The 26,078-nt window shown below is 34.2% G+C and overlaps 3 protein-coding genes across 4 annotated transcripts; 1 reads left to right on the top strand and 2 right to left on the bottom strand.

Moving 5' to 3' along the window:
- Positions 1 to 929: 929 nt before the first annotated feature.
- On the bottom strand, positions 930 to 11,412 carry LOC130970828 (soluble starch synthase 3, chloroplastic/amyloplastic-like). Its single transcript, XM_057897026.1, has 16 exons — positions 11,116 to 11,412; positions 10,876 to 10,933; positions 9,607 to 10,785; positions 8,803 to 9,017; positions 7,791 to 8,061; positions 7,124 to 7,299; positions 6,587 to 6,694; positions 6,144 to 6,253; positions 5,017 to 5,122; positions 4,425 to 4,595; positions 3,822 to 3,950; positions 3,169 to 3,351; positions 2,332 to 2,463; positions 2,131 to 2,242; positions 1,723 to 1,846; positions 930 to 1,353 (listed from the first exon to the last, which is right to left on the bottom strand). The coding sequence occupies exons 1-16, from the start codon at positions 11,251 to 11,253 to the stop codon at positions 1,197 to 1,199; spliced, it is 3,369 nt and encodes a 1,122-aa protein (XP_057753009.1). The 5' UTR covers positions 11,254 to 11,412; the 3' UTR covers positions 930 to 1,196.
- A 3,743-nt stretch (positions 11,413 to 15,155) lies between these two features.
- On the bottom strand, positions 15,156 to 17,117 carry LOC130934012 (pentatricopeptide repeat-containing protein At1g11710, mitochondrial-like). The gene has a single exon (XM_057863602.1). The coding sequence runs from the start codon at positions 17,115 to 17,117 to the stop codon at positions 15,156 to 15,158; it is 1,962 nt and encodes a 653-aa protein (XP_057719585.1).
- A 547-nt stretch (positions 17,118 to 17,664) lies between these two features.
- LOC130943333 (tRNA wybutosine-synthesizing protein 2/3/4) lies at positions 17,665 to 24,297 on the top strand. 2 transcript variants are annotated; one of them, XM_057871178.1, is made up of 9 exons: positions 17,665 to 18,436; positions 18,669 to 19,065; positions 19,453 to 20,649; positions 20,782 to 20,911; positions 21,319 to 21,554; positions 21,743 to 21,878; positions 22,408 to 22,484; positions 23,085 to 23,191; positions 23,315 to 24,297. In XM_057871178.1, the coding sequence occupies exons 1-9, from the start codon at positions 17,686 to 17,688 to the stop codon at positions 23,419 to 23,421; spliced, it is 3,138 nt and encodes a 1,045-aa protein (XP_057727161.1). In that variant the 5' UTR covers positions 17,665 to 17,685; the 3' UTR covers positions 23,422 to 24,297. The 2 variants fall into 2 exon arrangements, with proteins under 2 accessions (XP_057727161.1, XP_057727166.1); XM_057871183.1 differs by lacking the exons at positions 21,743 to 21,878; positions 22,408 to 22,484; positions 23,085 to 23,191; positions 23,315 to 24,297 and having other exon boundaries at positions 21,309 to 21,549.
- Positions 24,298 to 26,078: the final 1,781 nt, after the last annotated feature.

The following is a 26,078-nucleotide window of genomic DNA, read 5'->3' as shown; positions in this document are numbered from 1 at the left end:
AACTTAAATTCTATATATTTTTATAAATATTTTCTTAAAGAATAACTTTAACGTATATCTTTAAAACATATATTAACTAAATTCTAAATATTATTATAATTTAGCATCCAATATTCTTTAACATGAATTTTTTTTGGGTGACTTCTTTAACATGGATTTAATTTCTGTACACGTAGTACAAGAGTATTTTTACTATATTTTATAACAATCAATCATAGGTTACACAGGTAATTTTTCTTTCTTGAGACAGATCCTAAGTGTCAACTATTTTAATTACAGCCATTTTTTGGTATTCACTTAAACTTGGATTAAAAAAAAGAGATTAAAATTTATATTTACATACATATTTTTAAAATTTTCATATTTCTACACTCTATTACTTATTTAGTTGTCATTGCAAAGTGCAAACGATATAGACATACATATATCTCCTTTATTATATATACCTATTTTATTTGCAATGGCAATAAGTTGATAATAGTGTAAAAATATAAATAATTTCAAAAATGTATATAAGTGTAAATATAAAATTTTATTTGTTTATAATAGAAACCCCTTAAACTTTTCAACATACATCGAGAATCCATGCTGGACTTCAGGCAATCCATTTTATAGTTACAATTTGTTACGGGTCACAATTGCATTACAAATCCAAAAAAAGGAGAATCACAAAGCTTCCAAATTAACATTCAGCAACAACAAGAATTCATGCAATTTCCCAATTTCAATGTTAACATCTGAATAATTGTCTTATTCTCCAAATAATTGCAATCACTACAGACTACACAACTTATAGGAGTCTCTCATTCTAACAATGTATAGGCATAGCTCGATCTTCCAGATCAAGTGTCGAATGGCAAGCATCGGTCAAAATTTTTTACTCTACACAACATTATTCGTTGCCAAATGCCAATAGACATTATTTAAGCTCAAGCAAAATTTGAACACCTTATACCTGTAAAACTATTACATCACAATTCAGGGGTTCAATAATCTAATTTGTCTAAAGGCATAGTCACTTATAAGTACCCAATTGTGTAGAAGAAAACTTATTTTATTGCAAGCTAATAAAAATGAACCATTTGAAGCTCATCCGTAAAAGCACGTCACCTCTTAATTATTTTCGAGTGGGATTCACCATATGCAATCAATTTATCTACTGCCACTTACTAGAAACCTGTACAAACGGAAGAAACTTAATTTGCACCTCCCTTTCCGTCTACTAACTTGCATGCGGAATGATAAAGCTCCAGATAGTCAAGAGCAGGTCGGTTCCACGACCAGTCTTGCTCCATCACTGCCTTGCATAAACTGTTAAACCAATCACGAGCCTCATACCAAGCTGATATTGCCCTGAAATAATCCATTGTAAAATTTATATTGCAACCACAAAAAAATATAGGACTAGAAAGCAGGTCTGTGTGTTTGCGCGAATAATGTAATTAGAAAAAAGGAAATTCCATTTCTTAGTAAGAATGAATTGTACGCATGTAACAAGGAAAGTGTATAATTGAGCTTGACATGCATAACATAAGGACCTTGTCCCTACAAGTGTTTTGCCCTGAAAGAATTTAGAATCCATCACGGATTATGATGGCGATGATTTTACTTCTGAAAATTCTGACAATGAAATGTCAACTATTGGAGTTGTACTGTTGAAAAATTTGGTTTTCTCAAGTTGGAATACAGATGCCAGGTCACACAGTACAGCATATAACTCACCTATTAAGAGCATAATCAACACCTCCAACATCAGCTCCATCAAAACTAAACCCATTTGGTTCATGACCCTGTGCCTCTGCTCTATCCTTGTCATGATCAACGTCAAATACAGTATCGTAAAGTCCTGCAAAATTATATTCAGATGTGTAACTGTACCAAACCATAGTGGAAAGAACATGAAAGCTGACTACAGATTCATTTCTATTTGTTCATATGATGGACATCACTGCTTGAAAGAAGCAAAACTAGACTATCAGATGCATTACCAAGGAAAAAATGAAACTGTATATCACATGTTAAGATATATGGACCTCGTAAACCAACCACACATAAGTTATATAAAATGATGGTACGCCAACAAGAAAAATTATTATTTAGCTGAATAATAATAATAAAACACGAACAAACCTCCAGTTTTTCGTACTACAGGTATTGAGCCATATCTCATTGCTGTGAGCTGAGTAAGACCACATGGCTCAAAAATTGAAGGAACTAGAATGAAATCTGCACCAGCATATATCTAGAACAAAAATGTTCAAATGAGCATCAATGCCCCCATTAGGCCGTACATAAAAACAAGGTAAAATGTTATAGAAGATTTTCAATTACCAAGTGTGACAGAGGCTCATTGTAAGAAAGACAGAATCTAGCATGGTCATGATGAGCGGATTGCAATTGACTGGCTAAATCCTCAAATTCGCGTTGAATACGAGGATCTGGAGCTGAACCAAGTAATACAACCTGCATTCAATTATTTTCACAACCCATGGTAAAGCATTTGAAGTAGAAAGCAAAATAAAAAAATTTTCCATATCCCATGGTAAAGCATTGAAGTAGAAAGCTAAATAAACATTAGTATTCCTTGCTTTCAAATCAATCCTTTGATTATAATCAATAACAAGGATGGCCTAGTAGATTCTCATCTCGTCAGGCCTTAAGCCTTAACTCTTAACTCTTAAAGAGGATAAATATATGCAACTTTATCCCCACAATCAAAGAGCCTGTTCTGGGAAATAAACCCACAGCTTCTAAGTTACCAGGTTAACCACTGCCGCAAGACTTACCCCCATTTGGCTTATAAGTTATAATCAATATCACAACAAAATAATCACATACCCAATGCAGAAAGATGTCTGAGGGGAAGATACCACTCATCATCTACAGTTAGCATCTCTAACCTAAACTGTTTAAAATCTGGATCTCTTACGAGACAACCCGAAACTGGCTTCTTATATATGTGATAGGATGATGAGGAATGAACCTAACACAACCTAGTCAAAGAAGCTTCGACTAATACCTTGTCAATTATCAAAGAACTACTTGATCTTAAAGCTTGACTATATTCTAGCAAAAATAATATTGTTGCAAGTCAACATTCTGCCATCATGCAGACATCATGTGTACATGATAGTTGCCTGTTGATATAAAACAGAAAAAGGAGACAACCTGTCCACCACGTTCTAGGGTGCGCCACATGGCATGCTTGATGAGATGGATTCCTTTCTGATGAGTTAACCGGGAAATAACTCCCACTAAAGGAAGATCACCTCTTTTCAAGCCAAGCCTTTGTTGCAAGGCTTCTTTAGCAGCTCTTTTGCCTTCAACAACATTTTCTGATGTATATGGTACCTGCAAAAAAGTTATATTGGAACTGGAACTATTCAAAACTAGATAATTGAAACTGTAAATATCCTCATAAAATTAATTAAACAACCAACTAGAAAATTAGTACAGGTCAGGTACAAGGGGTACACTAACGTTATTGCTATCAACTAATTGCGGTTGTTACCGAACTCAACAGCACACACTATTTCATCAGTCCATTTGAGTTACATAAGATGACGACCGTTTGCATTGTTTTCGGGACACGGATAATAACTAATATAAGATAGGAGTCATCAATCTAATCTAAGACAAACAAAAAGACAGGAAGAACAGATGGTTATTCAGCACCTATGTTGCATATGTATACAGATTTGAGTATCTATACATCTATACAATCTTTCAAAACATCAAGGAGAAAGTTTTGGGGTTTGGATTTAAACTTGACATAAATAAAATAAAACAAAAACAGACAAGAAACTCTGTTTTTTACTTACAGGAATGAAATCATCATTATATGGGTCCCATATATCTGGGTCAATTCCATTTATTATACCATGGAACTTGTGAAGATGTGGAGCAACTGCAGGATTTCCAGCAACCTCCCTAGAGTAAGTGGGGGATACCTGCCAATATGTTCATTAAGAATATCAGATTACCAAAAAGATGGAAAATAATAATCAAGCTTATCCTACCTTCCAATACTACTGGTTCTTTAGTGTTAACATTCAAATGTGCATCTGTTGGCAAGATTTATATTGAAGGTATATTATGAGGTGGAAAAGATTTTCGTTTCATAGCATAGATTTGTAAGTGTGAGATACAACAAATTCTAGCTAGATGAGATGATATATGTCCACAATATTTTCCTAACCAACTTATTTTTTTTTCCCTTTCCATTAAATCGAATTTTTTTCCCCTTTCCATTAAATTGAGCTTTAAATATCTAAACATTACAGGGGTAGAGGGGGGAAATCACTACTATATGCTTGCAAATTCCTCTAACATATTGAGAGAAGAAATATGAAATTCAGAATGAATAAAGGAAATATTAAAGCTGAATAATAGTGCAACATGAAAGTTAGCAAACAAGTACTTACAGTTGTAGCCTTGTCAGCATAAGCCATAGCTTTTCCAATGAGTTGGGCTCCAAATTCAAGGTTATGAATTGTAAAGACAACCTTTGCTTTACTTAGACCATAATGTGTATACTGTTCTTTAGATAGCCATGCAACTGGTGCACTTGACCAATCGTGACAGTGGATTATATCCTGCCCATTGTCAAGAGACAATTAAATACAAAGTAGGAAACAAACTATTAATTAAATTAGTGTAGTCTTCTGCCAAAAAAATGACAAACAAAGGATTGATATTTGGTAAAGCAGTTGTTGCTCATATAATACATATTCTTTCATTGTATTTATTTTATGTATAGGAAGCTTTTGGTTTCAATTACACAAATAAATGCAAATAAATCTACTTTTCAGCTACTATCTCTCTGCAGGGCTGCTAATGAACCAGATAATAATTTCCCGCACTTTAATTTTTGGCTTTAGTGGAATGAGAGAGAATGTTGAGTCAGTAGTCAGTATCAATAAAATGCGCACTTTAAGTCCCACTCTTATGACAAGAAGAAACGTGTCATGGAAGTTATCTATAATACAGTTGAGTCACTAAAATGATATATCTTACAGGCTGAAATCCATTTTGAAGTAGAAATTCAAGAGCAGCATGACAAAAAAAACCAAATCTTTCAGCATCATTCTGACAACCATATACACAGCCAGTATTGAAGAATCTGCAGAAAAGAATATATAATCTTGTTAATGATCATCTTAAAAACAACGATCATGAAGGTAACAAATGCTTCAAAAAGATATACTTACTGGATGTGTTTATAAAGGCATAAACATTGCAGATACAATCTTAAAACCAATTATCAATATAGACTTCTGAGGTTTTCACAAGTGATAATGCCACATTGGATTTTTTTTTTCAGTTTTTTCATGTTTCCTTGTGATTTAATATGTTTTCACATGAAGAAAATATCTTCCTGCATTCAACTGATTTTGAAGCGGTGATAGAGATTATCTCATTGGCCATGGTTGGTGCTCCCCAAAAACTATCATTCAACCTTCTATTGTACTGCTTAATGTCTGCAAGAGTACTTCTGTAAAAATTACTCCATAATGAGACGCACCTAAATAGCAGAATCTTCTAATACGTGAAAGTATTTAGTCCCCATTTTTGGTATTAAGTAGCTTAGATCTCCCTAAGTTTGTTGAAAGTGTACCAAGCGAATTTCTCATAAGCATGGTTTGATCACCATCACCCTACCAATTTTCTAAAAAGATGGTGCCAACCCTATCAAAGGAATGGACATCCAACAGGAAGATTACATTATTTACATGCAATCAAATGATCTCTAATGGAATCCAAACCTTAGGTTGTTATCAAGGAAATTTATTAATAAATAAATATCAAGTTAAACTACAAAATATAGTAAGTGCAGCTTATCTTTGCATGTCATATCAAGCCTCAAAGCAAGCATTACTCTAGCATAAAAATTCATCCATCACTGGATTTAAAAGTAAATACAAAGGTTACACACCATTGATTGTTAATAAATTGCAAAGTAATTTCAGTTCCACATCTTCAGGGCAGATAAGAATTCAATATAGTTTACTTTGCTCTGATTAAAATCATCGAAGGTGCTAGCTCTTTAGAATTTCAATGTTTGTATGAATAAACTACTCATGAGTTGAACCAATAAACCACAAAAAGTAAGAATTTCAAGGCTGGAGAACTAAAACACTTACCCATTTTGAGGCTCGAGAAAGTAGACAGAAAGGCCTTCCACTTTTCCATGCCAGACTTTTATTTCAGTCCCATTCCAAAAATAGGTTTTGTGAAAATTAAAGTCTTTTACCTGAATCAAAAGAAACAAGTTACAGCTATTACAGGAATAAAAATAACATGAACACACTTACACTATATAGATTTCAATCCAATATGGAGAAATCTCTAGCCATCTATAACTTTGAACAGAACCACTAAAAGAGATGCTTGAAGGTCAACCGCAAGGCATGCTCAACTCATAAAATTTGTCTTCCCCTCCCCCCACCCCCGCCGATTATCAATTAATTTCATTTAAGCTATATCACTCTTTGAAAAGAACAGACCAGAAAACTCATGAGAATTTAAATATCTAATGTGGAGTTTTAAGATGTAACAAGTGTCAAGGCAATAGAAAAAGGCTTACATTGCTCAGGTTCAAACAATCATACTTTGGAAGAACAATGTCGACATTGTGATTTAAATCCTGAACTGCCCTGGACAGACTAGTGACAACATCACCAAGGCCTCCAACCTGCAAAAGATACAGACCATCAAAATTAGATGTTCAAATCATCCCTCCCCCCCCCCCCCCCCCCCCAAAAAAAAATTTATATATATATATATATATATACACACACACACATATGTATATATATGTATATATATTGACACCTAAAAGTCTAAAACTTTCCAGATGCTAACTCAACAAAAGTGAGAATTTTTCAATCACACAACATTTGAAATTCCCCTTTGTCATAGACAGGCATGCAGACAGTAAAAACAATCTGCAACTGGTGTGAAGATTTCTTTAATAAAGAGCTCAGAGCATAATTCTCTATGACAAAAATATTTTCTGCTTCGCACACAGGATAAATGGTAAGGTTTCTTCCTTGTAAATTCCAAAAAAAAAAAATTGACAATAGAATGATAAGATAGACATAACATGAACAAGCTAACTTACCTTTGCAATTGGAGCCATCTCAACAGCAATATGGATGATATGCATAGGTGGTTCCTTCGCAATACCTCCAAAAACAGGTACATGATAATCCATTCCAAATTTATTGTCAAAAATTCCACCATCTTCTCTCTCAGAAAATACAAAGTCCATCATGTATGCATCTTGTGGAACCCTAACTGAAAAAGCATCATAGAACTTATTCAGCAATAAGGGTAAGGCAGACACATACATTATTTCCATTTTTTTATTTTAAAAAAAATACATTATTTCCTTTAAGTCATGGACCTAAACCCGTAAAAATATTATGAAATTGTCCATCTTAATATGCTATTGTAATATGATACAAGGTTCATGGACAACCATTCTGACAATAGATAGTAACTCATGCATTTCACAAATGCCCTAGAGCTTTCTTCATAACCTTTCACAAGAAAACACTCAGCATGTAGATCAATGGCTAGACTACAGCTTGGAAAACACCTTACGAACACAATCCATTAAATAGAAAGACCAGGAATCTGCTAACCACAATTGTACCAGCTAATTCTAGCAGGAGATAATAAAAAACGACCAAGCAACTAAAGAAACATTAAAATCCCCAATACTAATACGTGACAGTTTAATAGGTTCAAATTATGTGTCAAATGTAAAGTAGGAACAGACTCACCAGAGGCTTTGACATGAGTAGTATTCTCTGCAGGCAACATTCTCTGAGGTGGCAATGGACCATTTCGATGGGTCCAACGATTAAATGAGCCTCTAAACCAAACCTCTGGTTTTCCATTCAGATTTGTGTTAGAGGGGTTATAAAATACTGTCACTGTGCTCCCTGCTTGAACATCAAGAGGCTCAGTAAAGACAATATGCTTTTGAGAAAGCAAAAATCTTTTCAAAGTTCTTTCCTTAGTTTCAGCTTTCATGAGAGCTGTTTTTTCAGCCTGCAACAAGAAAAAGTCCAATAACTAAGATTACCAGCTTGAACAGATGTCATCAAATTCAATTCTATTAAAAACCGAATTCAATTGTATTATGAATGAGTTCTTATATTTGAAATACACCGGTAAATTACATAATTAAATTCAATTCCATATTGTTTGGACTGTATATGAAATTAATTGAATTCTTTATTTTGAATATCTCGTCCTTCATGAATAAAAGAGGCAACATACTAGATAAAGTTTAAGGGTGTTTTGGATATATTAATTTAAATTGTAAGTCTTACTGAAACAAATTAGACCTATCTTGGTCTAATTTACTTTTGAACGTTTTTACATAATTGAATTCTCTTTGCATTTTAATTACAGGCCAGGGAATTGAATTCAAATTCTTTATAAAATTCAATTCCAGGGATCTCCAAACAACCTGGAAACTAGAATTCTTGTCCGTGACATCTAATATTTCAGATAAACAGTGCATTAAGGATCAATCTAGCATAGCACAGCCATCACAGCTTAAGAATTCAAAGTATCAGCCTTACCAAAACCAACATGGTGAATTTCATATACTGTACATGAGATACCACATTACAATCATATATTCCCCACTAATTTTTCCATAGTTTCAAATAGAAAAGAACATAAGCAGAAACAGACAGCCTAAATATTTTATTTATGCCAACATGGTATGTTAGCTAGAGCCTCATTATGGTAATCTGGAAGTCATTTCATGTAAAGACTAACCTTGGCACGTATAGCTTCCTCCCTTAGCCTCCTTTCCTGCTGGAGTTTTTGGTATACCAACTGCTCTTCCCCAGCCCAATACTCTTCATCAGGTGTGAACTTTGTGACACTAGCATGGAAGTCTTGACGGCGATTGTTATCATACACATTTGCTTTGCCAGGAGGACCATTAGCAAAGACCCAATCCAGGACAACGGCTTCATCAGGCACAACAACTGCATCAAATGAGAGAGAACTAAAGAAGTTGCTTTAACATCAAGATAATTCTAAGGAAAAGCTCAAGATTCCCATTTTTAATATTAAGGATATCATTGAAATAGCTGTTTATCTTTTCTTATGGCCTTAACAAGTAATTGACCTGACCTGCTTTGAACATTGATAACTTATTCTAAGCCACTTCCAAAAGTATCACATTTTGACACCTCACAAAAGAAATTTGTATCTCTCTTTGTCAGCAAGAATGCTGACAATAGAAACCAAAATAATGAGTTAGAAATGCTAATACAATTTTTAAAATTCAAATTTTGAATAAGATGGAGGATAACTACATAAATCTCCTAACCCCAAACTCTGCAAACACAATCATGTATCAACAGAACCATAAAATATAGCATTACATTACAACACATTTATATAGTTTTTTTAACTTCAATTACGTCTACAGATCTGTTTCTAAGATAAACAGATCTCACATAGCGGTTGTTCCTAACTTCCTACACTTTCTGTACCCATTAAAAAATTAATTTCAATGAACAAGATATAAAAGAACAGAAGATAAGGAATAGAAGATGTAAGTCAGCATACCATCAGCATACCACCAATCACCATCTTCTGAACCTGATTTGAGAAGCCTTTCAGCAATTGACAATCCATCCTTCCAATCATTATACCCGCCATGAATCCATACTTCATTTGAATGTGTAAGAGGTCCAGAGCTTCTGTTATAACATAATCTGACCGAGTCCTTGCCTTCAAATTCATTAGGTTCCACATACCAAACTGAGTCGACGGATTTCGCAGCCTTTTGCATCAATTGCTGCAACACTTCTCTCCTTTTCGCGATCTCCCCCCTAGCCAGTGACCTGTCCTCTTCTTGAGCAATTCTCTCTGCTTCAATTCGCCTCTGCTCTTCTTCCTGTCTTTCCCTTTCAGCCTGTTCCTTTGCCAGCCTTTCTGATTCTTTTCGTTTCTCGTCAAGTAAGAAATCTTCAAATGCATTTGCATTCATTCCACCTTCAACAGGTATCGAGTAATCATTTTTGTCATTATTGTCATACACACTTTGCCCATTGAAGAACACAAAGTCTATCTTATAAGCTTCCATTGGAACATGCACCTGGCAAGACCACCAATCACCATTAATATGTGTTTTATTTAACCTTAAAGTAAAAGACTTCCACTTCCAATCATTAAATGCACCCATAATCAGAACATCTGGCTCATTACTTAAAATTGAAAGACTCCTGTTAAGGAACAGTTCTATATCTTGATTGGGCTTAACTACGGCAGGATATACAAACAGCTTGTTCCCCCGTGAAATGTTATCCTCTGCAATCGTCTCTATTTCTTGTTTACGATAATTTGCTTCCAACCCTAACTTGAAAAGATGTGAAGCTTCTTCGTTTACTTCATCATCAACATCAATTTCTTCATAGTCTAGTGGCTTTGCCTCTTTATCTTTTCCATTCGCAACATCCCCAATGGAAGTGTCTACAACATTCCCCTCATCAATTGCAGAAACTTCTGCATGTTCTCCAACGGCGCCGTCTTCCTCGGCATCAATGTTAACATCAAGGGTTTTCTTATCATCCCCTGACACCTCACTAACTGTTGGGGTCAAAGAATCACCCTTGATTCCAGTACTTTTTTTATCCCTCTTCCGATTGCTTGTTTCAATTGGTGATTTAGGTGTGAAACCCTTTGAACCAGGCCCACCCTTAGGCCTTGCAGGGGACGCTCTCTTCTGTCTCCTACGCGGAAAATCTAACAAAAGACAAAGGCCAATTACAGAAACGAAAACGGGTAGTTTGGGACATCATCACTATATAAGTATGACGAAGCAAAAGAACAAACCTGAAGAACTAGCGTTAATGCAAGAAGAAACACAACCAGCCTTGAATTCACGTCTCCACTGTGAACACCGAAACAAATAAAGTGTGATTCGGAGATATTTAGCAAATGCATGAAATCGAGATCTAACAAACCACCGTTCGTAATGATTAAATTAAATTAGCATTAAGAAAGCATGAAATTGGAATGACTTCAGAAACCAAACAAATAATATATATATCGCGGGAATAAGGAGTGACTGACAGTTGATGCTCCGTGAGGAGAGAAGAAAAAGAAGGCCGGAGCACCAAATGGCGTCGTCTTCTTCAGCTGAAAAAAGCTTCTTCTATCGCCAAACGCCGTCGTTTTGCAGTGCACTTGCAGTTGCAGCGACATCTCCATTCCTATTAGTATGTGCCTTCCTATTCCTTCCAATAATTCTTCCTCACAACAACTACACTATCACGTAAATTTAAATATACTAGCAATTATTCATCCAGCAATCATTCTCTCTTTGAATCTGTGCAACCAAAACAGTTAATCTTTCGTATTATAAATAATAAATTAATGTAATGCTGTAAGAATTAGGGAACGAAATAATATATAGTTGTAGTGGTACTGATAACGGCGGAGAAGAGTGTAGTATCTGGGCCATACGTTGATTATGATACTCTGTATGTTAGCCACATGGTATTGATTTTGGAGCATTAAGGGGATCGTTGGTTTCTCTTTCGTTATGTTGTATTGATGAAATTGACGGTGGATGGTGATCTCGTGACTGGTGTTAACGTGGGGTTGGATGCAGAGTAGAGGGGACCAGAGATTGGCTGACGTGGTGAGAGAAAGCAACGGTGAGAAGGAATTGGTCTCAATTTGCGATTTGCACGTAAATTTCAATTTAATTTATGACATCTTAATTTATTTATTTAATTTCTACATTCTATGAATTTGACTCGTATTGTATTTTAAAATATTTTTTATGCATAAATATTGAAAGCAAATTGACATTGACAATTGGATATTATATTAGATTCTGTAAAATTATTATTGTTTTAATTTTGACATTTAAATAATTTAAAAATAACTAATATTATAAATAGTATTTATTAAAAAAAAATTTTCAAAGCAAGACTCACTTTTTGGATATGAATTTTCATGATGTATTGAGTTTATGTTTTTAATTAATGTGAAGTAATTTTTTTAAAATTCTAAAATACAAATTAAAGATATCTAATTAGAGAAAAAAAATTGATGGTCTAATTTGAGAAGAGCTTAATTTAAAGTTTGGAAATTTATAAATTTAAAGGTTAGAGTTTATGTAGGTTTATAAATTAGATGGTCGATTTTGTATTTTAAAAATTTTAAAAAATTAAATTTTATAAATTGAACGGTCAAATTTGTGATTTTTATATAAAAAAATACCAAATTTTACACATTATTAAAAAAGACTGCTATAAATTCAAAATCAAAATTAAAAAATACCAAAACAAATGATATATATCATTTTTGGGATAATGTGAGTAAGAATTGCGAAAAAAAAAAAAACCCCAAACAGGAAGTAATGAGATTTACAAATCTCTATAAAGATGGAAACTTATTCCGCAAATAAATGGAGACCGAAGTGAGGATTGAAATATTCACTTCATGAGATCCATAAAATTCTCACGAAAAAAAATCTTAAATATTTTTATATAAGTTTATATTTAATAGCCTTTATTTTTTTAAGTTTTTTCAAGAAATAAATTAATGATATATATAATATTTAAATTTATCATAGTTAATTATTTAAATTTGTGTCATTACAAAAGGAAAATACTATCACCAAACTATAATAGAAATTTATTTTATTTTATTTTATTTTAATTTGTATATTGGAGATTTTTGTGTATTTTAGTTATGTTGAATTTTTGTTTGGATTATATTCTAATTTGATATATTTAGTTGAATAATATTTGATTTTAGGATGTATCTACTATTTATTTTAAAGACAAATGTTAAAACTACAAAATAAAAAAGTTTTCGTTAAGAATATAAAAAAATTAAGTTTTTAATGTATTTATTTTATATTCGTTAAATGAAAACTTTTAAAATTTAATTTATTAGGTGTTTTTAGAGCATATGTTAGCTAAATCTATAAATTATGATTGTGTTATTTTTTTCAACAAAAAATTAAAACTTAATATTTTTATATATCTATGAGTATCTGCTTCCTCTACAGAAAAAAAACAAAAATCTATAAAAAGATAAAATAAAAATAAAAAATATTTTATTAAATAGAATAAGAGACAGGAAGGACCTTTTCCTATAAAATTTAAAAACTAAAATTTAAAATTTATTTAAAAGATCAATTTGAGTATTAAATGGTCATTTAGGTAGTGTTTGGTAAAGAGACAGAGACTGAAAGACTGATACTGAGAGACAGATCGAGACAGATACTGAAATAAATTTCAGTATTCTGTTTGGTGCAAAATAGAAGACAGAAATTGAAACAAGAATGAAACTCTAATTTAATTTGTACAAAGGGCAAAATTGGAATTAATTAATTGAAATGAGGGTATTTTAAGTATGAAATGTTATTAAAGTTTCAATATCCGTCTTAAAAAATTTCAGTCCCCTGTGTCCCTATTTTTTGGAGGTACTGAAATACTGAAATTTTGGGGATAGAGACAGAAATTTTAATACCAATCTCTGACCCAATAAATATGATACTAAGTCTCAGTCTCTCAATCTCTGTCCTAATACCTCAAAACAAACGCTACCTTAGATTCATGTCATCAAATGGAGGCTTTGCCATGTAGGAACTTCACACGAGGTTTGTGCCAATTGCCAAATCCAGACATGTATTAATTCCCTGTTTGCATTAATTTATGGGTAAACTATTGTTTGTTGTCCTTTTGTTAGTTTTGGGTTAAGTTTTATTTTGTTTCTAGATTTTATTGCCATACTTTTATATTTTAATCAAAATTAAATATTTTTTCAAACATTTTTTATTCTTTAAATCTTTTTTCGGAATATTATTTTTTTCTTTTATTATTCTTTTTTATTCTTCTATTATTTTTACTATTAAACATTAATTACCATTATGGTTCCTATAATTATGATTGTGGTTGTTATTTAAAATCAAATAATAATAGAAAAATGAATATGTTGGGAAAAAATTAATTTTAACAAAACTAAAATTAAATAAAATAAGATGTTTGAAATAAAAAAAATGCAGATATTAAAAACAAAATTAAAATTTAGCACTAAAACTTTATGCTTCATAAAGATTCACTTAAATTAACTGGAAAAAAAATTAAGTGAAATCTAATCTGTGCTCTTATTTTGGTTTACATGAGATCTGTGTGATTTTATTCAAAGGCTCTGAGCAATTTATGCTTTCCTATTATTACGAGGTCAAAAATAAATATGCGGCGATTATTTTTAGAATTACTACATCTCAGAATGTGATTATGTCTGAGTTAGTTATAATTGTCATTTTATTCTATTATGCATAGTTACTAGTTTATAATTATTTATGTAAAGTTTGCACATCCAAAAATTCCAAAAACTACACATTCGAATTTTTAGAACTGTACATCCAAAATCCATGTTGACTAATTATTGGCTAATTTTTATTTTTCTATAATTTTATCCTATCTCAAAAATGCCTAAATGTTGCAATAACTGCTATCAGCTATAATTATATTAACATATATTATAATTTTTTTATCTGGAATTTGACCTATTCTTTTTGATAAATTTATAAAAAAAGAATCATACTTGTATAAATTATTTAAATCTCTCATCATTGTTGCATTCTACTTTATCGAGTAAATATTCTAACATCAAAGAATAAAGATATATTTTTCCCATAGAAAATACAGTGGCTCACAATCCTCCAGCTAAGCGCATAAATATAGAAGGTTCTTTACATGAATGAATGGCTAATACAAAAAAAAAATTATGTTATTCAAGAATCAAAATCCAGCAATAAGAGCTATGTTACCTCAATTGGTTTGTTAAGACTATTCAAAAAATATATTTTTATTTATAAATCATACATAATAAATCAAGCTGCATATCAATTTATGTATCAAAAATTAGCAAAATGCACTTCCAGTGTACAATAGTTAATATATAATTAAGAGAAGATAAGCTAATGTAGGACATCAAAATTAAAATGAAATAATATGAATTAATAGAAATGTGGTTGGTACACTAAAGAATGAATGGTATGATCTGTTAGTATTAAAAAAAAAATGGAAAACAGGAAAAGTCACAAACTGTGAGACCGAACAACCTTTTACACTGCTATACATGTATTATGACTTTTTATTTCTTCCTTCTAAAAGAAGTGGTGCTACAATGGTATCATATGTTTTCTGGTGAGGGACTACTCCCTTTAGAATCATGTAGTCATGCAATGCAATCACCTCATGAGGACTACATGTCTTGATGAAGTGAGTAACAAGTGTAGTGTATGTTACAAAATCAGGACGAATACCCTGGACAATCATCATCTTCATCAATTCTTTTGCTTCTTCCTCGCAATCACACTTGCAGAGAAGGTTTATCAGTGTATTATACGTGACTCTATTCGCAGAAATTCCCAAGCTCTTCATTTCCATAGTCAAATTAAACACTTTATCAATCTGTCCGCCAGTGCAATATCCACTAATTAAGGTATTAAAGGTCGTTGCATCAAATAATCTTCTCTTTCGTAATTCATCAACTATGTATTCTGCAGCATCTATTGAGGCTATTTTACACAGACCATTAATGACAGAATTGTATATTGTCAAGTTAGGCATCTCATCCATCTTTATCATCCAATCAAAAACTTGAAGCGCGTCGTTTGTGTTACCTAGTTTACAGTATCCATCAATCACAGTTCCGTATGTATAAACATCAGGAGCCAGGCCACGGGTAATCATGCTGCCCAATAGTTGCTTGGCTACTGTCATGTTTTTCCTTTTGCATATATAGTTAAGAAGTATGTTGTGAGAAAAAGAATCCTGTATTAGATTATGTTCTAAAATCTGGCTATGAAGCTTAAGAGCTTCAATCAGATATCCATTTCTGCAAAGGCCTTTGGTAAGGATTGCATAAGAGTACTGATCAGGGCATATATGCTTATCAATCATGTCAGTTAGTAGCAAAGAAGCTTCCTCAATACCTCCTTTCCGATAAAGCCAATGTAAAATTGAATTGTAAACAACATTATTAGGGACCAATCCCCTTTCCACCATTACATCACAGAGTCTCAGTGCCTCCTCCAAACTTCCCCACCTCGCATACCCATCTATCAAAGTAGCATATGTCCGAACACTCGGCTCTATACCTGCCTTGACCATTTTATGAAGCATCTCTTCTGCAAGTAATAATTTCCCATTCTTGCAGAATCCGTTGATTATGCAGTTGTAAGTAACAGAATTGGGCCAGACAAAATCTCCTGACATCATGTTCATCTTTTTTAAAAGTTTCAAGGAAAGACCCAAGTTGCCAATCTTGCACGCCGCGTCTATGATTATGTTAAACGAGACTACATTGGGGAAAATTCCACCCTTCATCATCCTATATAACACTGAAATAGCTTCCACTAGTCGGCATTCCTTACACAGAGCATAGATAACCAAATTAAAAGTATTCACATTTTCTATGTAACCAAAAGAACCCATTCCTCTATACAAATTCCAAAACCTATCGATTTCATTCAATTGCAACAAGTGATTTAGGAAATTGTTCCAAGCATGAATAGTAATGAAACAATCCCGGCTCCTTAAATTATAGATGACATCATAAGCACCTTCAGTATCCCCAACCTGAGTACAAGCCCTCACCAATGCATCAAAAGCCGCAATACTAGAGCAACATCTTCGATAACTCTCTATCAATACTTCCAACAACACCAATGGAGGAGTGCCCTCTTCAGTAATCAATTTTCTCAGAAGAAATAATGCCTCATCAAATCTTCTTGACTTCACCAGCACATGAACCAAAGTGCAACAGGAATCTAATGAGTGAGGGAACAACCCTCCAACCCAGTTATAAAAATCTAAAGCCAACTGTGGCGAGTTCTGGAACTCGCAAACAACTCGGCTCACCAAGGAGCTGGTGAGCTTGGGGGATAGTCGCTCCAACACACTCCATCTCCTATGCTTCAAGTTAACACAAATAGCTCTGAAAACAATATCTCCAGAACTTGGGTTTAAGAAACGCTTACCAGAATGAAAAGCTCGAGCCAAATGGTTACGACTTTTGGATGAAAAGAAACTCAAAATCATACCACTTCATCGAATAGCCAGCCAAATACTACGTACACTGTTTATTAAAATAATTATAAAAAAATCTTTAAAGAGAAAATACATAATGGATGAAACTAAGGAATATAAAATAGGGAAGAAGTAAAAGTTTAAATTTTAGCTGAGGAATTACCTTGAGAAGCTCCTTCTGCCGCCAAAAAAGAGTGAGCTCTCCTTTTTTTCTTTTGGTCAAGGAAATGGGTTGGGCACACCCACTCCACCGGAAACAGTTCCAGACGAAAGAAGACGCTACGCGAAAGAGAATCGGCAGAGGCCGTCACAGGTGGCCAGCGCAGTGGAGGAAAGGAGTACCCCGGAACCAAGCTGCAGATGATGGATGGCAGGAAGCATCAAGCGAAAACCCAAGAGTCCATAACAATTTCAGAACAACGTTATTGACTGGAGTCTAGAGTTCTCTCTTTTATTGGGCCTTGGATAATGAAGCCCATAAACTGAGCCCAATAAAGAGCTTATTCAATCTTCCTCATAAGAGGTTTTTGGTGGGTTTACTTTACACTTTACAGTTACAGCTGAAGACTGAGCAGCAAGCATGGAGTTTGAGAAGAGAAAAGCGGCAACACTATCATCGTTGAACTCAACCGAGCACGACAAGTCTCCAAAGGGCAGTTTGGACATTCCAATAATACCTCTCATCAATGCACTCAACAACCACCCTTTCTACTTCACTACAAGCTCCTGCTCCGGCAGAATCTCAATCCTCTCTCAGCCTCTTCAAAACGATGCCGTTTCAACGCTTCCCAAGAAGAAAGCCAGAGGCGGCACCTGGCTCTTCGTTTCCCACGATCCTGCCGATACCGATTCCGTCCTTTCCCTCCTCTTCCCCACCTCCGAGTCAACTCAGTCCTCACCCGTTCCCTCCGAACTCGTCTTCAGATTCGAGCCCCTCATCATCGCCGTCGAGTGCAAAGATCTTTCTTCCGCTCAGTCGCTGGTGTGGCTCGCAATATCATGTGGTTTCAGGGAATCTGGCATCACCAACGCCAGCAAGCGTGTAATCATAGCGATTCGCTGTTCGATACGGTTGGAGGTGCCGTTAGGGGACACTGGCAAGATTATGGTGAACCCTGAGTATGTTAGGTATCTTGTTCAGGTCGCAAACGACAAGATGGAAGCTAATAGGAACAGAACTGAGAGGTTCCTTGCAGTGTTGCAGCATTCCAATGGTTTTGGAGGAGGACCTGTGGTTGCGGATATCGGTAACCATTTACTGCCAAATTGTGATCATTATGAAGTTGAGAATGAGTCTCGGTCAGGAAACGAGAATGGAGACACCTATTCAGGTATTTGATATTTCAGTATGATGGTATTTGATGATTAGAATATCATGTTGCTGCTGCTGTTTGCTTATGTTTTGTAGCACCACATTTATAGATATATTAACTTTATGATTAATATCATACGGTAATGAAATGCGTGGGTAATTATACTGATACATATTGATATGTATCTGATTGCAGGACAACTTTCCATTTAATATCAATCAAAAAGTCTGAATCTTTGAATGGTTGGCAGGATTTGTTGGTTCTCCTGTTTGTAATGTGCCAATTACACATGTTGAAGTTGTTGGTGAACCAGTGGAGAAACTTTTTCTATGGGGCCATTCAGCTTGTGCATTGGATAATGGCAAGGTGGTTGTATTTGGTGGCTTTGGAGGGCCAGGGAGACATGCAAGAAGAGATGATTTGTTGCTGCTTGATCCATGTTCTGGCAATCTTAAAATGATCAGCACTCCTGCATGTGAGTCTCCATCCCCACGACTAGGCCATACAGCTTCCTTGGTTGGAGATTGCATGTTTGTGATTGGAGGTCGGACTGGTCCTGATAAAATTCTGAGTGATGTATGGATCCTTGATACAACTAAGAATTATTGGAGGTTGCATCAATGCGGCGGTAGTGTCTTCCCTCCCAGGTAATGATTTACAGTTTTCTTTTATTGTACCTTCTCCAGTTCAAACGAAAGCCAGTTATGATGCAACTGTCTAGTTTTTTTTTTTTTTTGTTGGGGGGGGGGGGGGGGGGATAGATTATGTAGGATAAATGTTTATGGTTTATATGTTATTGAATCATATATTATAATTCTGTCCATAAATGCTTGGGGGGGGGGGGGGGGGATAGATTATTCAGGATAATTGTTTATGGTTTATATGTTATGGAATCATACATTATAATTCTGTCCATAAATGCTTACAACTTATTGAATCTCTATGTTGTATAGCAACATTTTTGCTGTAGCTTGATTTGGCAACAATATTTTCTGTGTATTTTAACAGTGTAAGGTTAATGTTTTTTTGTATAGACATCGTCATGCTGCAGCTGTGGTGGGTTCAAATATCTATGTATTTGGAGGACTTGACACCGATATTATATTTTCTTCCTTTTATATTCTTGACACACAAAATTTACAATGGAAAGAGATACCAGTTAGTGGGGACTGGCCTTGTGCACGCCACTCTCATGCAATGGTGGCATCTGATTCTCAGATTTATATGTTTGGTGGATACACTGGTGGGAAAGCACTTGGAGATTTATATAGGTTTGATGTTCAGAAGTGTCAGTGGAAGAAGGAAAAGACTGCTGGAAGGATTCCACATGCTAGGTTCTCACACTCAATGTTTGTGAATAAAAATTTTCTTGGCATTATTGGTGGTTGCCCAGTCAGACAAAATTGTCAGGAGTTAGCTTTACTTGATTTGAAGCTTCGTCTATGGAAGCATGTTACCCTTAATTCTGTTGGTAAAGATTTGTTTGTGCGTAGTACAGCTAACGTTGTTGGTAATGACCTTGTTATTGTTGGTGGTGGTGCAGCATGCTATGCATTTGGAACCAAGTTTAGTGAGCCAGCAAAAGTCAACTTGCTCCATGTAACATGTTCACGTGATGATCCTTTGCCCATCAAGAATCAGGACAACCATATGAATATACAGAGGGAACGGACAAACGGGAATATGATTGAACATTCTAAAGGATCCCAACCTGTACATGCACCAAATGTATTGGAGAATGAAAAATCAGATGTTAATGGTGCCTTACTTTGTTTAAGTAACCAAAGTCAGAAGATTGCATCACATTATGTCCTGCAACTAGAAAAGAAATATGCCAAATCAGGGAAGGACATATTGAAGAAATTTGGATGGTTAGACTTGGGGAGGAAGGCATGCTCTGAAGAGGGTGGAATGCATATCCGTTTTCCTGTTTGTAAGGAATTTGTTACTTTATTTAATAAAAGGATTCATCATTCAGCTGATGCAATTAATGGAAATAATGAACTTATCTTCTCAAAACCACATAATCGAGATGGATACTCGTTAAATGAGTTGTCCTGTTCTGAAGGATTGAATCTTCTCGTTGAATATGGTGCAATTATGTTGGTAGACGAGGTTGTTGAAGTAAGAAAAGCTGCCAAGTCCCCTTTGAAAGTGATGAATGAAGCTGTAACATCTTTGATTAAACATAAAGGCCTACCGGAATTGCTTCTAGAGGAATTGCCAACAAGGTTCTTTCATTAAAATTGTTTCTCTAATGATTGCTATCTTCACAGTTATTTTTGTGCTTTTATGTCTTTTGTTCTTGTATGTGCTTCCTCTAATTTTGTATATTTTATTTAGTAATCTTTTATGACTTATAGGTGGGATCGGCTTGGAGATATTGTCATAGTTCCAGTGGCTTCTTTCAAGGATTCCTTGTGGGACTCCATCGCAGAGGAGCTTTGGCCCATTGTTGCCAAATCACTTAAGGCCCATCGTCTTGCTCGCCAAGTAAATCTTACATGCATGACAAATGCATAAATATTATATTCTTGCCTTTTCCTCCACGAACTTCATCCTACTGATTTATTGTTTTCCATGCACATGATCCTTTCTTCTATTTTCCCTTTTTGTAAAGATGTCTTCTTGAAGTGGCATGCATAAAATTTATGTCAAGGATAAGGATTTCCTGATATGACTTTGACAGATATAGAAAACACTGAAATTACCAACAGAAAATGGATTATAAAGGCTAAATGTGGCATTTTTCTCTTAAAAAATGTATTAAATCATCATTGTATGTAGTTTCAGTTAAGGGTAGTGAATTTTCAGTCCTTATTATTAAATATTTATGTAGTGATTGATCTTTGGAATGGGAAAAAAATATCTTGAAATGACTAGTAAGTAGTGTATGATAGGGCCCTGTTGCTGCTACTGGTACAAGAGATAGCAAATTGCAAATTCTTGTTGGAGATAATGGTTGGGTCAATCATCGAGAAAATGGAATACTTTATTCTTTTGATGCTACAAAGTGCATGTTCTCATGGGGCAATCTATCCGAGAAGCTCCGGATGGCCAGGCTAGATTGTAAAGATGAGGTTATAGTAGATCTGTTTGCTGGCATTGGCTACTTTGTGCTGCCTTTTCTTGTCAGGTATTCTGTGTTTTGGTACTGGCATGCCATTGTTTTATACAGAATCTCTTCTAATATTTGCTGTCTTAGGGTTTGGGGTATTATTTGAGAAAAATACTATTTAACCTCCTTGGGTTCTTTTTATTCCCTCTAATATTATTTATGTTAACCTGTGTTTATTTATAGTGTGATTGCATGGTCTTATGCAGGGCCCATGCAAAACTTGTATATGCATGTGAGTGGAATCCCCATGCGGTAGAAGCACTCAAACATAATCTACAAACTAACTCTGTAGCTGACCGTTGTATTGTGCTTGAGGGAGATAATCGAATTATGGCCCCCAAGGTATATAGTATTTTATTTTATTTTTCGTTTTATTTTTTCTTCTCCTGATAATTCAATACTAGAGTCTCAACTCACTACATCAAGTGAGGATCAAATTTGGAAATAAAGACAAGCAACTGAAAAAATCTTCTATAATAGTTTGCTTTATTCTAAGAATCGCATGTCTAATGACCAAAAAACAAGAGAGGATCTGTTTTTTGTTTAGCGGTGAAGATAATTTATAGTTAGCTTGAGAAAAAGAAAAAATAAGCACTTCTTTGACATATTATCAGAGATACTCTTCTGAATGAAGATGAAGGGAAGAAAATTGTGCAGAGGAAACCAGGGGATGATTGTTACAGTAACTTTAATTTTATTTTTACATATCAAAAGTATCTTCTCTTTCTTACTTGAAAAGATTTAGTAAAATCAGCTTTGCCGGATGAAAAGATTAATCAAAGGAACAAAACATGTGGCTAGCGGTCCATTGACTGTTTACCTTTCTCAACGAGTCACTGTAAACACTCTTTCACTATTTTTTTGCTTACAGAACATGGCTGATAGAGTATCTCTTGGTCTCCTTCCATCTAGCGAGTGTAGCTGGGTCACAGCTGTCAGGGCTTTAAGGTAATTGCATGATTGCTTTCTTTGCCTTGATTCTTCTCACAAAATGATTATCCAGGATGGTTGAAATTGAAATGACCGTGGGACTATGTTCCCTGCTCTTAAACTTAATTTTCTTAAGTTGCTGATATTTCTCTAAAATATTGCCATATTATTTATGTATCAAGGTATGAATGAAATGAGGGAGAAACTGTCTAATAAGCTGCTAAGTTATTCATTCAGCTTGAATTTGATTATGAAATACTTTATCGTTCTTATCCAATAAATAAATTATTGTATGAATACAAATTATCTGAGACGATGTATGCACATCCTGATTCCCAAGCCGTTCTTATTCACCAACTCTATTCATAATGATACTAAAGTTTAGGTTCATCTGTCATCTTATCAATTGCATGATTGAAACTTATGCATCTGGAAAATTGCATTTAGCTAAAAACATATAGAATTTCTGTTTTACTTGTGCTGTGGGGTAATAAAATTTGTATAGAACAATCAAGAAAAATCTTTACATTGCATAAATAGCTAGCTTAATTCAGCTCAGATTCACTTGTGGGCCATTGGTAACTAATTCCACTCTTTCTCGTGAAATCAATGTTGCAGGAGAGAGGGTGGAATATTACACGTCCATGGGAATACAAAGGACACTGAAGAACGTCAGTGGACTGATCATGTGTTGAAATCCATAGATGAAATTGCTAGATCTGAAGGTAGCACCTTTCTTCATTACAAAAAGGAAAATAAATGTACAGTGAGCTTGTCTCAATGCAAAAATGATGATGTAATTTCTGGAACTAATATTGATTACCCAACACCATTATGATTTTCCACAGGTTATTGTTGGGAGGTTTCAATAGAACATGTAGAGAGGGTGAAATGGTATGCTCCACACATTCGCCATGTCGTTGCAGATGTAAGATGCAGACAGATCAGAAGATAGCTATTGGGACGTGGTCTGAGGTTTAAAACTGCCTTCTTCATGCAATCAGTGCGGATAGCAAAAGCAATTCCTATAATATGTTCAACTTCAACAATTATCAGACTGGCAGATGTTGCATGCATTGGCATACTTGTGTCTCATTCCAGGTTCTGCATACTTACAGAGTTACAGTTGATGTTGTAACTGTTATTCATCTTGTTCTCAGTATACAGTTTTGTTGTTCTAGAATAGTTAATCCTATCCATCAAAGGAGGGAGAAGAGGGGAGGGAATCTTTTTCTGCACCAAATTGTTGTACCGTTTTCTTTGTTTTTGGTTTGTGGGGTTTATTGATATAAGGTTTGTGTAAATTTTTTTCTTTTGGTCTGGATTCTCTGGCAGTACGTCAAAAATGTTTCCACTGCAGAGTTTGGCCCATGTTAAAGCCCAAAGTTCCGTTGTTAGGCCCAAGATTTTGTTGCAACATAATTCATTCATGTCTGTACAATAAAGTTGGACAATGGATCCAATAAGTAGGTATAACGTCAAATCGCCAATAGTATCTCAGTATGCAACCAAAACTAGCGTTATCTCAGATCAAAAGAATAAAAAAAGGTAGAACGCTATCTAATTATCCATAACTTCGTTGTAACACTCGTCGCCCTCGGTGATAAATTTTCCGTGTAAGGTTTGGTATTCCTTCGGAGCTCGACTAGGCTCAATATATAACCATGTTTTTAGGTATAGAAGATAGTCCTCAAAAGCTGTGAATTGTGATGTGTTAACTGTTAAGACTTAAGAGTAAGGTTTCCGTAGTTAGTAGTTACGTCTGATGGCAGTATTCTTAGCTCATATTTTTGGCTTATCTCCCTTCCCTGCAATGAATGAGTTGTCTACTTGTGCATGTAAGTTTGGGGCCCTGATTTTAGACACAACACCTTTACATTTTGTATAATTGAATAACAAAACGTGGATCCAATTAAGTCAGTCCACGAATAACCTTATCTTGCAATTTTCGTTTCATCATATTCATATGTCACAAAACTGAAAACTGCATAAAGTATACAATATAAAAAAATTTCAAATAATTATATTTCCGTAGTTTTAAATTTTTAAGCATTAATTTTAATTAATATATATTATATATAATTTTTATAATTGAAATTAACGATTAAAACTATTAAATGTTTATATTTAAAATTCTTCCAACATTATATAGGATACGAGCGTATAAGGTCAATTTATCTGACAAAGACGTTTTTTTATCGTTTGAAATTAAAGAGCATACAGTGGCATTTTCCCGAGTTGAAAGGCAGTGTGGAAGTGGAAATAGCGACTTTTGGTGATGACTGTGATGAGGGGTCCCACACCATTGATTATTTGCACAGAGATTGTCGGTGATCAAAACGGCTTACTGCTACGGCTTCGCAGCCAGCAAGCTAAACCTGCGCCATCAGCCACCAAATTTAGCCGCCTCCTTTTCTGGGAATCCCATCTTTTTGTCACGTGATCGCGTTATGGGTGGCTTACAGGCTTAGGAGTTAGGAGTGATGACACTTTTCTTGTGCGTCCATTTTTAGATGGTTCTTCAGTCCTCACGTCCTCTATGAGCTTGCCATTGGAACTGGGATAAAGGCTCCTCTGTTCTGAGCTCTTGTATTTACATCCATGTCCTTGCTCATATCTTAATCATCCAGTTGAATCTTACTGTGGCTTAAAATAATACTAGTTGATTCCTTGTCCCAAGATCCCGATTAAAATAAAGACACCATCACCCCCGTAGCGTGTAAAGTAAATCCAATACTATGCATTTGAAAACTGAATGTGCTTGCATTGAGTCACCTATTTTTTAAGCAATAATGGTAAGGAATAACATGGTCTCACTAAATCAGAAATAATTTTGTAATTTCTCGGCTTTGTTGGTTGCACTTTGTCGATTGAAAACAACTTTTTTACCATAATAAGTTATATATATATATATAGATTTTGAATGCATGAAAACAGCTTCATGCTATTTATTTACTGATGAGTGATGATTGTTATGGTACTTTACAAATGGTATCTAATTTGCCAAAATAAATAACTAGTTAATATTTAATAAATTTTAAATATTTAATTTTTTTACTTTAAAAGATAATTTAGACAATTTAAACACTATAGTCTATATCACAGAATTGACTTTATTTATTTATACTACTTCACAAAAACCCATAATAGTAATAACAAGGTACAGTAAACTCTTCACATCATTCATGAGCCATTGTTTTCAGCCCTTTGTGTAACAGTGTAAGTGCTTCACAAAAACCCACTGGAGCATTTTTTTTTAAGTTTCCAAAATATCAGTATAACTTCAAAGCATTATTAATTAAAAGAGTTTGTACAAAAAGAATGTAAAATTTAAATTTAATATATTTATTATTCATTTATTAAGATAAAAATATAAAAATTCTTATTAATAATAAAAATTTAGTTAATATGTGCTCTTAAGACACATAATAAACTTATCATTAATAAAAAAATTTAAATATTTTTATTTAATAGATACAGAATAAATACAATTTAAACTCTTTATATTTTTAATAAGAATATTTTTAATTTATAATCTTAACTAAATAAACCTTAATAATAACTTTAACATATATTTTTAAAGCATTTATTAACTAAACCCAAACCCGAAAA

This window comes from Arachis stenosperma, chromosome 1, assembly GCF_014773155.1.
Source record: "Arachis stenosperma cultivar V10309 chromosome 1, arast.V10309.gnm1.PFL2, whole genome shotgun sequence".
NCBI classification, from domain to species: domain Eukaryota; kingdom Viridiplantae; phylum Streptophyta; class Magnoliopsida; order Fabales; family Fabaceae; genus Arachis; species Arachis stenosperma.
The sequence above is the reverse complement of the archived record's forward strand: the minus strand, read 5'-3'. Positions and strand labels throughout refer to the sequence as shown.